The 13,664-nt window shown below is 35.0% G+C and overlaps 1 protein-coding gene across 1 annotated transcript in view; it reads right to left on the bottom strand.

The window, feature by feature from the left end:
- The window catches only part of SNAP91 (synaptosome associated protein 91), a 165,130-nt gene that overhangs the window by 60,692 nt on the left and 90,774 nt on the right, over positions 1 to 13,664 (bottom strand). The window contains exons 9-11 of the mRNA XM_056110026.1: positions 10,316 to 10,386; positions 4,521 to 4,548; positions 1,577 to 1,686 (exon numbers count right to left, since the gene is read on the bottom strand). Of these exons, the coding sequence (XP_055966001.1) occupies positions 1,577 to 1,686; positions 4,521 to 4,548; positions 10,316 to 10,386 (209 nt within the window). The remainder of the gene's footprint in view (positions 1 to 1,576; positions 1,687 to 4,520; positions 4,549 to 10,315; positions 10,387 to 13,664) is intronic.

Genomic DNA, 13,664 nt, shown 5'->3' with positions numbered 1-13,664 from the left:
CGTGTTCCACTGGAGAGGGTGACTGAAGGAAACATACTTCAGATTTAATGGCATTGAGATAATTACAGATTTTCTTTCAATTTTTATAAACTGTTTTTTTTGGTATGGAAAAAAATTATGTCTTGAGAAGAATTTACCTATAAACTAAAGAATTCTAAATTAGGGATTTACCTTTTTTTCTACACTAAAATATTATCGAAGATGCCTTTAAATGCCACACCTAAAAGTATTTCAACATATTTCATTCGTACCCAGTTGGGATCTTGCTTTTCTCAAGTTCCAAAGTTCCAAGTAAAGAACTCAGAGCTTTGCTAGTCCAAGCATGATTGTCTACCTAACAGCATCCTGTGTCTTGTTGGAAATACAGAATGTCTGTCCCAGCTGGCAGGCTGGGACTGGGGTGGAGGCGAAGAGGGTAGGAGGGGTAACCTAGGAAAACGGGTGAAGGGAAGTGGACATTGGTGGCAGGATCGATGATGGAACACTGTGCCAAAAACCCAACTATGAATAACTTTGTAACTCATGGTGCTTTAATAAAGTAATGAAAAGGAATACAAAATCTCAGGGTTAGTCAATAATTAATACATCGGAATCTTCATTTCAACAAGACCCATGTGTTTTTCATGTGCATTCAGTTCCAAGTAGTACTCTTTTTTTTCAAGTTTATGGAAGTAACTAGATAGAATAACGATTATATTTATAAATTCAAAGGCGCTCATATTTATAATTAAGAAAAAACCACAACAGTTTAGAAAATATGTATGTAAAGAAATATACATAATATTGTATGTATAGAAATACATTTAAATCACTGATAAAGGGGAAAAGGCTTATATATATATATGTTTACTGATAATGAGTCGCAAACTCAGTTTAATTTTCCAATTTACATTCAAGTAGTACTCTTTCGAAGGAGAGAGCCAACCGCTCTTTTAATATTCCAAGAGCCCTAAAAGCACTACCAGGTTTGATGTTTTCTACATTAGAATAATAAGTCAAATGCTAGGCTAGGGAAACATTTATCATGAAGCCCTCATTCAAAGCTCTCATAAAACAAGACAAAATAAGAAGTTATTTTATGAAGAAACATAAAGGACTTGATTTTAAAAAAGCAGAACCAAGAAAGCTCTGCAAATCACAGTTAACATGGGTAGAATACTTGGGTTTACTGCTCCCTTCAAACTATATATCCAGGTATTTATAAGTAGAGTCACAGTGCAAAAATATTCTCACGGTATAAGAAGTAAACGCAGAGTTGACTTTGAAGAAATGGACCATATCCTTTCAATTTCCCACAAGAAAGCTTTTCCCACATCAGAAGACCCTGAAGTGTGCGCCATTCTTCCACTTCCTTTCCCAAATGCGAGAGAAAACAGGGTGCTTTCCATAGTGCAGGTTGCTCTGATGCCTTTCCAGTTACAGACCTTGACGTCCATGTAAAATCCGAGAGAACTTATCTTATGTACGTAAAAACAATTCAATATCTCACATTGCATCTTTTCAATCATTTGGGCTCAGCACACAAAAATGAAACAAGCCTAATCAAAACGCGCTCACTGCGAGCTCATGAACTGACCTGACTGGGACAGCTGCGGACGCTGTGGCAAACAGATCGACCGGTGGGGACGTGTCAATAGTTTTAGCTGGTGTAGAACTAGGAGACGTGACGGTTGTGACTGGAGAAGACTGAAAGTGAAGATGCACAACACACTCTCGTCAAATACGAATCGACAAGACACAGCAGCAAGAGGACATGCGCTTTGCAGACCCATGACATTCCCAGCAATTTGTTACGGGACGGGGAAAAAACCAAGAATAATGGAAATTAAGATCTATACTAATTAATACTGGATAAAATATCTTTCAAATTTAAAGTGTAAATGTAATTTGTATACGATTACAATACAAATATTTGGATTTGTGGTGCCATAGCTTCTACCAACACACTTAAAATCAAAGCTAAGATTTTTTGATAAAATTTGAGTAAGAATTTGAAAAAATTTTCAAATGATAACTGCTATAGAACCATCAACCATTCTTTTCTTTCTCTTTATCATCACACTTGAGTTTTTTTTTTTGTTGTTGTTGTTAGGTGCCTTTAAATTCCAGACATTTTACAAGACAGTTTACAGATGGCAGAGAAAAATTCAAAAACAAGATTCGAGTCATGGATAGCTTGAGGTATCAAATCTATAGCCTCTCAATAATAACATGGAGATCAAACTAAAATAAGCGCAATAAAACTAACATGCATTTGTCTTTGATTGATTTAGATGAGGATTTTTAGATAAGGATTCAATCAGCTAAAATATTAAAAATTTATAACTTTTATATAGGAATTTAATTCAACTGACTTTTGGGTGTATTTAATTATCCATGTACTCATAAGAGGAAGATTAATGAAATACTTTAAATACTTAGTTCTATAAGTGAAAGGTAATAGCAAATAATCTACACAAAAATACTTCCATAAAGGCTAAAACCACTTTCATAAATACTGCTATAATGATGTCAATAAACAAACTTCAAGAAAACAAATAGAAGATAAGAAATTTCAGATTTTTCAAGATTTAAATAGTATATCTGTACTGTACATTTCTCCAAAAAGTACTACTAAAAAGAAAATTAATTTCAATAAATACATAAGCGCCAAGTATTCATCTCTTCCACTAAGACAGTCTTATAAACAATACGAATACTATTGGTCAAAATATGTCAATACAATCCTCTCTCTCTTTCACAAACTTAAATTTCCTAAATGGAATGCAAAGTATTATCACATAACATAAAGGACTAAAATTAATTTGCCTGTTCATCCACTGTGGACACTGTCAACTCCTCAAAAAAATATTATCTTGTAACTTGTATATGTAAAAATGCTTAGAAAGTAATACTTATAACACACCACCAAGAACTCATGGCAGCAATGAATCAGTCAATGCAAATGCAGAAATGAAGGCCTTCAAAGATGCATCAAAAACTAATTTCAAAGACCAAGCTCTGAAGAGAACAGATCACTGGGAAAACAGAACCAGAATTATTCTACTACCAAAAAAAGTCAATTCAAATTCAATACTGCAGAAATGTAGAAATAGACCATTCCAAAGGAGATAACAAATTCCCTACTCTCTATTACCGACTTTTTTTTTTCACATAGTGATATGATTTTATTTATTTATTTATGCTTGTTTCTAGGTCACACCCAGGGCTTACTCCTGGCTCTGTGCTCAGGGATAACTCCTGGTGGGTCTCAAGGGACTATGTGTGGTACTGGGTGTTGAACTTAGGGTATATGAAGGCCGCTGTATGTCAGAATCACAAGGAACTTTTATATATATATATATATATATATATATATATATATATATATATCATTTGATTGTTCAAGTTCCCCGAGGGACTGTTAGGCAGCAAGCCAGGCACTGGCATAATACAAGGTGTCTGGGAATCACCAGTGAAGTCACCATGACAGTCTTCTTGACTGTAAGGTCAGCAGTTTCAACATGGAAATTTGTCAAAGAATACTTTCACTACATTTGGTCTGTAAAACACAGCAGCATAACTGAAACACAAACCTATACACTCATCACTGTCAACCCGAGCCCTGTCCTTCACCGTGATAAACATTAAATAGAAGAAGAAATAGGAAAATGATGACGGTAGACTGTTTGAAATTCATGCTTGCAAAAAAAAAAAAACACCCAACTCCAATAATTTATCTGCCAATAAAAACATCTATCCTATGATGTGCTTTACTTATTGTTGGGCTGTGATAAAGACTATGTGAAAGTGCTTTTTAAGGAGTAAAATGATGCATATGCATTTGTTTTCATTTTTAATATAAATTCATGAATTATACTATTTAAAAGTAAACAGAGAGGATCAGGAGACGATGTTATTCTACACTAAGCTTAAAAATCTTAGATACTAGAAAATACATCAAAACTTACCTTTCCTCTAAAAACTGAAAAAGTGAAATTACCAGATGATCCAGCAATTCCTTTTGGATATGTATCAAAGAATCCTAATCAAGGACTTGAACAAATAGCTGTACACCCAAGCTCATAACCTCATCATTTACAATTGCCAAAAGGCAGAAATAAACCAAGTATTTACTGACCAATGAATGATGAACGAAATGTGGAATATAAATATTTCACAATGGATATCATTTGACCATAAAATGGATGGATATTGTCCCATAGGCTATATGAATCCAATAAATTTTAAAGATACTATTCTAAGTAAAATGAGCAAGTCAGAAATAGAAGATACTGGATAATCACTTTTATATGAGGTGCCGAGAGAAGTCAAATTCAGAAAGCAGAATTGGGGTTTCCAGAAGCTGGAGGAATATAAGATAGGAAGTCAAGTATTAAAGAGTATCAGATTTTGAATTTGGGAAGATAAAGGAAATTCTGGAAATGGATGGTGTGATCACTGTCCCTAAATATGAAAATACTCATCCTCATGTACTGTAAACCCCCAAGTGGCTCACGGGGTTAAAACAACAAACTTACCTTACTCAATGGAGAGGGAGCACCAGATCTAAAAATAATAATAAAAAAAATTAAAACTGGATACGCAAGAACGTATTTTCAGAAGTTTGACAATAAAATCCATTCACATATTTATGTACGCATACGTAGACTTTTATTAGAAATGAAATATTTTTTTTATTTTATTTATTTTTTTTTCCCTTTATTTTATTTTATTTTTTTTAAATGTTAATCTTTTACTCAGTGACATCTTACAATGTTTTCCATCAACTGACTGGTACATCAAATTAACTAAAAATTATTTTCTACAAATCTAGTAAAAAAGTTCCCTTTGTGTGTATGTGGTGCAGGAGAGGTTCTTCCTGCTTGAGCCTGGTTGGACAGGCGCAGTGGTGTGATGCTACAAAGGCCCACTGGATATAGGGTCATCAGGACCACACTGGTGGGGACCAGGAAGCAGCAGAGACTAAGGTGTGGCCTACAAATCTGAGCCTGGCAGCACAATTCTTCGAACTGGTCATTATTGTCCATACTCACAGAAAATGAACTAACCAAACCGGAATCTTGAATCAAAATGGGAAAAATAACGTACCATGGAATCAACAATAACTTTCAATTTATTGCTTGTAAAAGGGAAACTACTCATGAAGATGAAAGAACAATATGATTCATCTCATCATAAATTGTGATGCATTAAATGAACACTAGGGGGGGAAATATCCCTGTATGCCCTATGAGTAACATGGGTTTCAATTTCCACATGCACACTTGTGAATTTTTTCTGTGTGTGTGACTGTCATGAGACTGTCTATAGTTTTATTCTGCCAGTGGTGGAACTAGAGGAAGCTTGAAAACAACAGTATCTTCAAATGCTTGTTTCTAAGAGAATGAGGCAAAAAATAAGTAACAGTATACTAACAGGTTACTGTTAGTATTAATGGTGCCGTGCAAAAGCTTACACAGTTTAATTTTACTGACCTGACTTTACGGAACTAAAGTATTCATAAAACAAAATAGAGAAAAGCAAATTTCAATTAGGAATTTTGGGTCTTATAAAATGGCAAAGATGAGTTTCTATCCATTTACAGATAAAATATCACATGTATCAGCAGCAACACAAAACTAGCAGATATCTAGATAGTGAACTCTGTATGATATTATGAGCTGTTTTATTAAATGTGGAAAATTTATATTTTAATATGTTAAAATTATGACATTTATAAAATATATTATAAAATTATAAAATATATTAAAATTAAAATTTATAATTTAATATATAATATATAAATATATAATATTAAATATTTCTACCGATGTTAACTTGATCAGTGCCAGATGAATATCTTTTATAGTCAGAAAGAGATAATTAAAATGAACTTATCAAGCAATCTTTCTGAATCAATTCTTAGTGGTACTCATACAATAAGAAACACTAATACAGATAAAATAGAAATCAGCAAGAAATTTTTAAAACGTATTTACCAAACTAATGAAAATTTCTAATGTAGTCTATACTATAAAGGATAAAAATTAGAGTAAAAATTACAGAATTTCTCTGGCTGCTATGGTAAATATCACGCTCAAATAGCGATATAAAATCTCCTAATTGACACAGGAATCCAAAGCTTTTCCATCAAAGATATTAAATTACAAAAAATATTATTAAGTTTCATATGTCATAACATGATGGATTAAGCAAACAAATGAAAATCATTTTCATCCAGGTCTTACTCCATTTATAACACTGCATCTAACATGTTTGTTGTGATCCTTCACTAGATGCTAAATTTTTTGAAGGCGGCAACCCTTCTTTTCATTATTTATATCCCCAGCATTTTACACAGCACCCAACACGAGATATCTACTAGAAAACATTTCTATATAATATTTAATTTTTTATGTTTAGAATATAAGCATGCAAGGCCGGAGAGACATCTCGATGGGCTGAACTGCTGCTCTGCATGCCAGTTTGATGTCTGGCATCTCATGGTCCCCTGAGTATTGCCAGGAGCGACCCCTAGAAACGAACTGGAAGTAGCCCCTGACCACTGGGTGAGGCCCCAGCCCCCCAAATATATATTTATATACACATATCTGTGTGTATGTGTGTATATATGCATGCCCCCCTCTATAAAAATGCATCAATGAGAAATAGGAAAAAATATTTTGTGTGGACCAGGGAGATAGCTTGGGAGTCCTTGCGTGCACAAGGATTCAAGTTAGATCCCTGATACCATATGGCCTATTGAGCACCATAGCATAGAGCACTGGAGGCCACTGAGCCCCACCAGGGGGGCCCTATGTCCCAAGAGTCACTGAGCTATGCTGCGTCTCCCTCTGGGACTAAGCATAAAATGTGGAACCAGAATGACTGACTATTGAGGAGATGGCCCTTGGCCCCTGAGCACATGCGAGAGCCCCCCTTCAATTATCCTGTGTGAATTAAACTGAAAGGTTGTGTGACCTTACTTCCTCCCATGGATCAGTTTTAGCCTTTGCTACGATTTCATCAAAAAAAGGTAAGAGCAAGATCTAGTTCCATTGGGTGACATTTTGAAAAGCATCATTAGTCACTGACTAAAATCCGAGGGCTTTGAGACTCAGAGAAGCCAATGATTTGCCCAAATCTCTTTCTGTGAAGGTGACTGAAGACTGTCTCAAGCCTGGAAACCTGCTCTGGTTTCGTGTTCTAACCTTATCCTGATGAAAACATAGTCAAGCATCGCATATCTGTTCCTCTCTTACACCATTCATAAATCAGCTTTTTCTACTTCTCTTAGTTGACTTTCTACCCTACCACTGGTCGTTTACCCTTTATAAAGATATGCTATTGGCTTTCACATAGAGATAAGGACATTTACTAAAAACCTATTCTTCTTTTAAGAGTTTCAACTAGAGAAATAAAATATACAGTGAAACGAGTTGGGAAAAATAGGGCTTTAATATAATTTTAGAAGAGTATATATGAATCACCCATTTAGTATTTTACCCTAAATTCTGTAAAATAGTACAAATAAGTTCACAAAGTCTTACAAGATGAACATAGCAAATGAGAAAGTCTACTTCTAAGATATTATTACCAAGTTGTGAAATGGTGAAATTTTTTTATAATACAGTTTTGATTATAAATGATAACTAGAAAGAAACCCATTGATCTGAATTATTTATCAAATATTTCAAATTACAAGTTTATCTTGGGTTTTCTGTACCCTTAATATTGAGTTAACTGACATGTAAAATAAAATAAATTTTTCTCTTCTCCTGTGGAATTATAGAAACAAGCAATATACTAAGATTTATTTATAAAGCATTATATCTAATTCCAAAAGTGATTATGAGCAACTAAAAAGCACTAAGGGCATATATATTAGTAGATATTTGAAAATGTTTCACATCCATTTACTTCAGCTTGAGGTTGAAATAATTTTTATATTGGTACTGGAAGACAAAAACCTTTAAGTAATTTTTTAAAAAGTAAAACATTCTTTTGGCTCCATGTCCATAATCCATGGGAAAATTTATATAAAACAAGTAAAAAAATCTTTGATTTCTAAAATCATAGAGGACTATATGTAGCCTGAGAAGATAGTCTTGATCCAATAAGACCATAAAAAGTAAAACTACTTATCTGGGAGACCAAAAAGTACAATAAAAAACAATGATGTGTAAAATAGACAGAAAATCATCATTAAATGTTCTAAATACCAAATGTGGAATATTAAGAGTGATTTTTGCATTTGTTTGGTAATAACCAAATGCAAAAAGTCACTCAATATAGTACTCACCCTTCACTTAAGTTCCCAGGTAAGCACAAACATACAAAGAAGAAAAGAGTTAACTACTACAGTTTGTTTTTTGTAAAAACGGGAATAAGCAAAAGACAAGTTCAAATGCAGTCTCAGTGAATTCAGAGAAGAAATATGACAAGCATGAAATTATTTGAAAGGACAGAGAAACAGTTATTCTCAGCAGAAGGTAGTTCAAAATGGGAGATCAAAATGGGAGATCATTAAAAAAAATTTCGCTACTCTTAGAAATTTGGATCTATAGCTATTTTCCAAAAAAAAAATTTTTTTTTTGCAGTGGCCACCAGGGGGAGAATTTAGCTTTGAAATTGGTTTACTTTTCTAGAAAGCAATTTCTTCTACGACAGTGCAGGCTACAGGAATAACTTAAAGGGGAGAGCGCAGAGAACCTTGCCATCTCCGTGATGTATATTCTACTTTGCCCAAAGAAGAGACTGTAAGGCTGAGAGGAATGTGTATTTCCTTAGGTAAAGAAGTCCATCTCGGCAGAAGCAGGGACACTTCTCAAGCTTCTGACCTCTTTGCTTAACTCCTGGGTGACTCATTTGGCTTCTCAGAAACCCTAATGAAGGATGGTCCCAGCAATAACTAGAGTATTATCTGCTACTGTAATTTAATACACATTCACATCTTTTCAGTTGTCATCAATTTATGCAGAGAAGGCTGATCATCCAGGTTACATTGAAGCTGGAGCTAAGCCTGAGAAATGATAAAGATGTGGCCTGAGCCCTTGAGAGCTCTGTCCATCCAATACTCCAAAGAAATTTGGTATAACTGCCTGACACATTCCTACCCTTACCATGGCTCATCCCTGAAAATTTAAAGCATGCATTTATTTTTTAAACTAACTTTGAAAAGATGACAGAAAAGAAAGCACTTAGAAAAGATAACGCTTCACTAAGAAAATAAGAAACAAAAAGGTAAAATCAAGACATGACACTTGTTTCTGGGAAAATGCCCAAAGAAAAGAAAGCAGAAAGGAACTGCATCTGGAAAGACGTATCACAGGGAAAATCCATGATTTGCCTACGGTTCTGCACTGATCAATTCATAGTGTCTGCTAGCTTCTGCTGACAATCTCATTGGAACATAAAACCGGTATCACCAACAAAACGCGCTCTGTAGAAAGAGGTCTGTTGTGCTACACACCCAGGGTATCTATTTAAACCATATCTGTGTTGGGCTGAGGAGGGGAGCAGAAGTAGCTACAACACAGGGCAGTGCGTAATTAAAGGTTCCATGAAAAGATATTTCCAGTATGTGCTAGATTGACACAGGTAGTAACCAGAGACGCAAAACTAGCAGAGTGAAATAGAGAAACAGAGAATGAGTGAGGTACATACACTACACAACATCAGGTTTCGTGAATGCACAGGCTTGCTGCATGTTGTTAAGAAGAAAAGAAATGGAACCTGGACATATTGAACGTATAATCATAAAAAAGTGCCCAAGCACGAACAAAAAGTCAGCAGAACTGTACTTTCTGCTTCCTGATTGCTACTTTCTCTCTCTCCCGAAAAACATCTCAAGTAAAATGTCAGCAATACGACGTGACAAACGGTTTAGAGGGGAGCCTCTGGAGCCCAGAGATTTACTTGAGTGTTCCAGGTTTTGTTTTTATTTTTGTTTTTCCAGATTGCTAACAACCGTGTGTTTAAGATCTCTTGTGAAGTTGTTCTTGCTTTATCTCATGCCCAGTTAAAAAGGTTCACACTTTTAAGCAATTTCTCTTCTGTATGAATTTCTTTTAAGGCAAGTGTAGCAGCATCAAGTTCTATCAACATCAATACAACCTAATAATTTGGTGTATTAACCTATACAGATTGCCTATACAGTAGACCACACTTTTCTAAATTAATGGAAAAGATGAACTTTTTTGAGGGAACCCAGAATTACCATAAACCTAAGCCTTGAAACTATTATATATATGTTGTACTGTGATAAATCTTATTCATATAAAAAACGTTTCTAATATTTTTTTCTCATTTGGAAAATACAACCAGTGCATACTTGTTTCCAGGTTTCTTTCCTTCTAATGTATTTAGATGCTGTTCAAGGGTCTCCATAAGACTGCTGGGAGCCTACAATAAGAAAGTAGAAATAAATATCTGTATTGCTTTCTTTCAAAAGAAATACACTGGAACATCACTGCAACTTTGCATGGTAGACATCTGTGGTTGAGCCCCAACACATATGTGGGAAAATTTCACCCAGATGATTCTGGCTCTTAAATACTAAAGTGCCATGAACTCTCAGGCATATATGACATATACTTAACTCCACTGCATAACAAAGAGTATTATAGTATGGCTTCAGCATAGTGATTACAATACGGAATAGTCTTTATCTTTTATCACATAAAAGTTCTACATAGTAAACTTGATTATACATTTCTGTAATACCACAAAGAGAACATACATTTGTACCCAATTAAAAAATAAGTGCCTAAAACAAAAATTTATGGTCATTGGGGAATACAGTAAAATCTTATTTAATATTAATATAAGAAACATTGCAAACATATTTGTAAAAGGAAGGTAAGTGAGAATTGTTGGGAGGAAACTACAAATTTAGTAGCAAAATAAGATTTTCTTTAGCAAATAAGGTTATAATAGGCTGCTGCTATATACTGATAGATTTGTAAATTTCAACTCTTTCATTAGAGTCTCTAGAATATTATTTTTAATAATATTTTGCTAACATTAAGTAAGGATAAAGAATAAATATCTTCGTACAAATATTCCACTTTATCTTTTCTTTAAGCAGTAGTAATTTAATTTTATCTTTTCAATTAATTTTAACCATACTGGATTTTAACAGTAACATAGGCATTCAAAAAAAGAACATTTCAAAGGTGAAATATATATCTGTATAGATACACAAACTTCTGATAATTGTTCTTCAATACAAAATAAATTTCTTATTTTTTTAAAGTAAACAAAATAAATTTTTAAATAGCTTATGAGCTATTTAGCAATTTTATACAGTCAAGGGAATTTCTAAAATCACCTTATACACTTCATGTATAGTAGCAAATTAAAATTTTTGCTAAAAGTGGGGAAAAAAAGATAAATAGTAAACTTCCTCAAAGAAGACATAGAGATGACCAAAAGGTGTATGAAAAAAATTCATCTGCACCACTTGTCATCAGAGAAAAACAAATAAAAACAATGAAATATCAGCTCACAAAAGTGAAACTGGCAGACATCACCAAGAACAAAATAACCAGCGCTGGCATAAAAGTGGGGCAAAATGAACCCTCAGTCACTGCTGGTGGGAATGTTGACGGCTCCATCTTTGGAAAACAATATGGATACTTCTCATCAAAACTAGGACAGGATCTCCCAGGTAACCCAGGAATTCCACTTCTTGGCTTTTACCCCAAAGATCCAAAAAGTCTCATCGGAAAAAACAAGAGCATTCCTATGTTCATTGCAGCACTAGTCACAATAGCCAAAATCTGGAAACAGCCCAAGTGTCCAAGAACAGATGACTGGATAAAGAAACTGCAATACTCATAAACAGCGGGACAACATTAGTTGTAAGAAAAAAATTAAATCGTGCCATTTGTTGCTATGTGGGCAAAGACTATGAAGTCTTCATACCTGAAGACTATGATGCTGAGTGAAGGCAGGAAAGAGACAGACCTAGAACGATCTCTCTCATATGTGAGATACAAACAATTTAGTAAGGGAGTAACAAATGCCCAAAGGCAACAGAAACGGAGAACTAGATATTCAGTGGGAAGTTTACAACAAGGGGAAATAATTGGACCGAGGGGGCAGGGTGGGGACATCAGGTCAACGGTGAAGGGAAACAGACACTCTGGGTGGTGGATGTGATGCTGGGATGTGTCACGCAGGAAACCCTACCAGTAACATTTTTGTAAACTATAGTGTCAGAAATAAAATTATAAACCATAAAAAAGGGATGGATTATATACTGGTAGGCTTAAGAGGACTTAATTTTTATTAACCTAGGCGCAAAAACTGAAGGGGAGGCAAGATTCTACTGCTAATAGAACTGAAGTGTTATACTGATGGCAACACAATAATTGTGCGAGACTTTCACAATGTAATCTCATCATTAGACAAATCAACCAGATAAGAGTATCAGGAAGAAAACAAGGGCTGTAAATGAGGAGTTGGATTAAATGGGACTAACAGACTTCGGAAGGGAGGCTGACTGAGTCCCTGGCATCCCCCATCCCCTATCCCACTACGGCTGCCACACCAACAATTCCATCCCACAGTGTCACTAAGAATCTCTGCAGACTCATCCCAGCCCTACAGATCCTGAAGTTTCTGGGCGTGTATGCAGCCATGGGACTCCTCCATATTCCCCAGCACTAAAATTCAAGTAAGAGCACACAAAACACAACATAGAAGGCAACTAAACTCAACAAACAAGAACACAGCAACACAGAAGGCCCAACTCGCAACAGCTTAGTAAATCCTCAAAGACTTAAGAACTCCATGGTGAGATATAACAATTTTTAAAAGTTTCCTTTTACTAAAGCATTTTTTGATAGTTATTTTAACCATTGTGTTTTAAAAAATATATAAAATAAGTTACTGTGTGTCAGCTAACGCTGCAGGTTTGAAGGGTGGTTGGGAAAATGGGGACAACAGTGGAGGGAGGGTCACTTGGATAGCAAAAACGGTGTTGGAACATTGAAAGCCCGTAACTATATTATGAATAACAATCGTGGTGCTAAATAAAATATTTTTCAAAAACCCCAAAACCTAACAGAACTGTAGGGAGAAATTGACAAAAATAAAAAAATGAAATTAAAAAGTAAATCTTATATAAGGCCCAGTGATTTTGCTTTGCCTTGCCAACTCGGATCCGATCCTCTGCCCCTCTTGGAGAGGCTGGCAAGCTACCGAGAATATCTCACCACAAGGCAAAGCCTGGCACGCTACCTGTGACGTATTTGATATGCCAAAAACAGTAACAACAAGTCTCACAATTTGTTGTGAAATGTTACTGGTGCCCACTCGAGAAAATCAATGAACAATGGGAGGACAGTGCTACAGTGCTATATCTATTCTACAAATAAAAGAAAAAAATTAGAAAAAACATATGCCCACTCATGTTTATTGCAGTGCTGAGTACAACTTCCAGAATATAGAAGCAACACAAATGTTTAAAATAGATGAAAATAAAGAAGTTGGACATACATAAGTAGAAAGAGAGGCAACTGTCTGTTGTAGAGGCAGGGGGTGGGGTGTGAGGAGGGGAGGGATACTGGGGACATTGGTGGTGGGAAATATACACTTGTGGAGGGATGGGTGTTCGATCATTGTATGACTGAACAAACATGTAAGTTTCATAACTGCAGCTCACAGTGGTTCAA

This window comes from Sorex fumeus, unplaced genomic scaffold (genome assembly GCF_029834395.1).
Source record: "Sorex fumeus unplaced genomic scaffold, SorFum_2.1 ptg000008l, whole genome shotgun sequence".
NCBI classification, from domain to species: domain Eukaryota; kingdom Metazoa; phylum Chordata; class Mammalia; order Eulipotyphla; family Soricidae; genus Sorex; species Sorex fumeus.
This window is presented reverse-complemented; position numbering and strand designations above follow the sequence as displayed.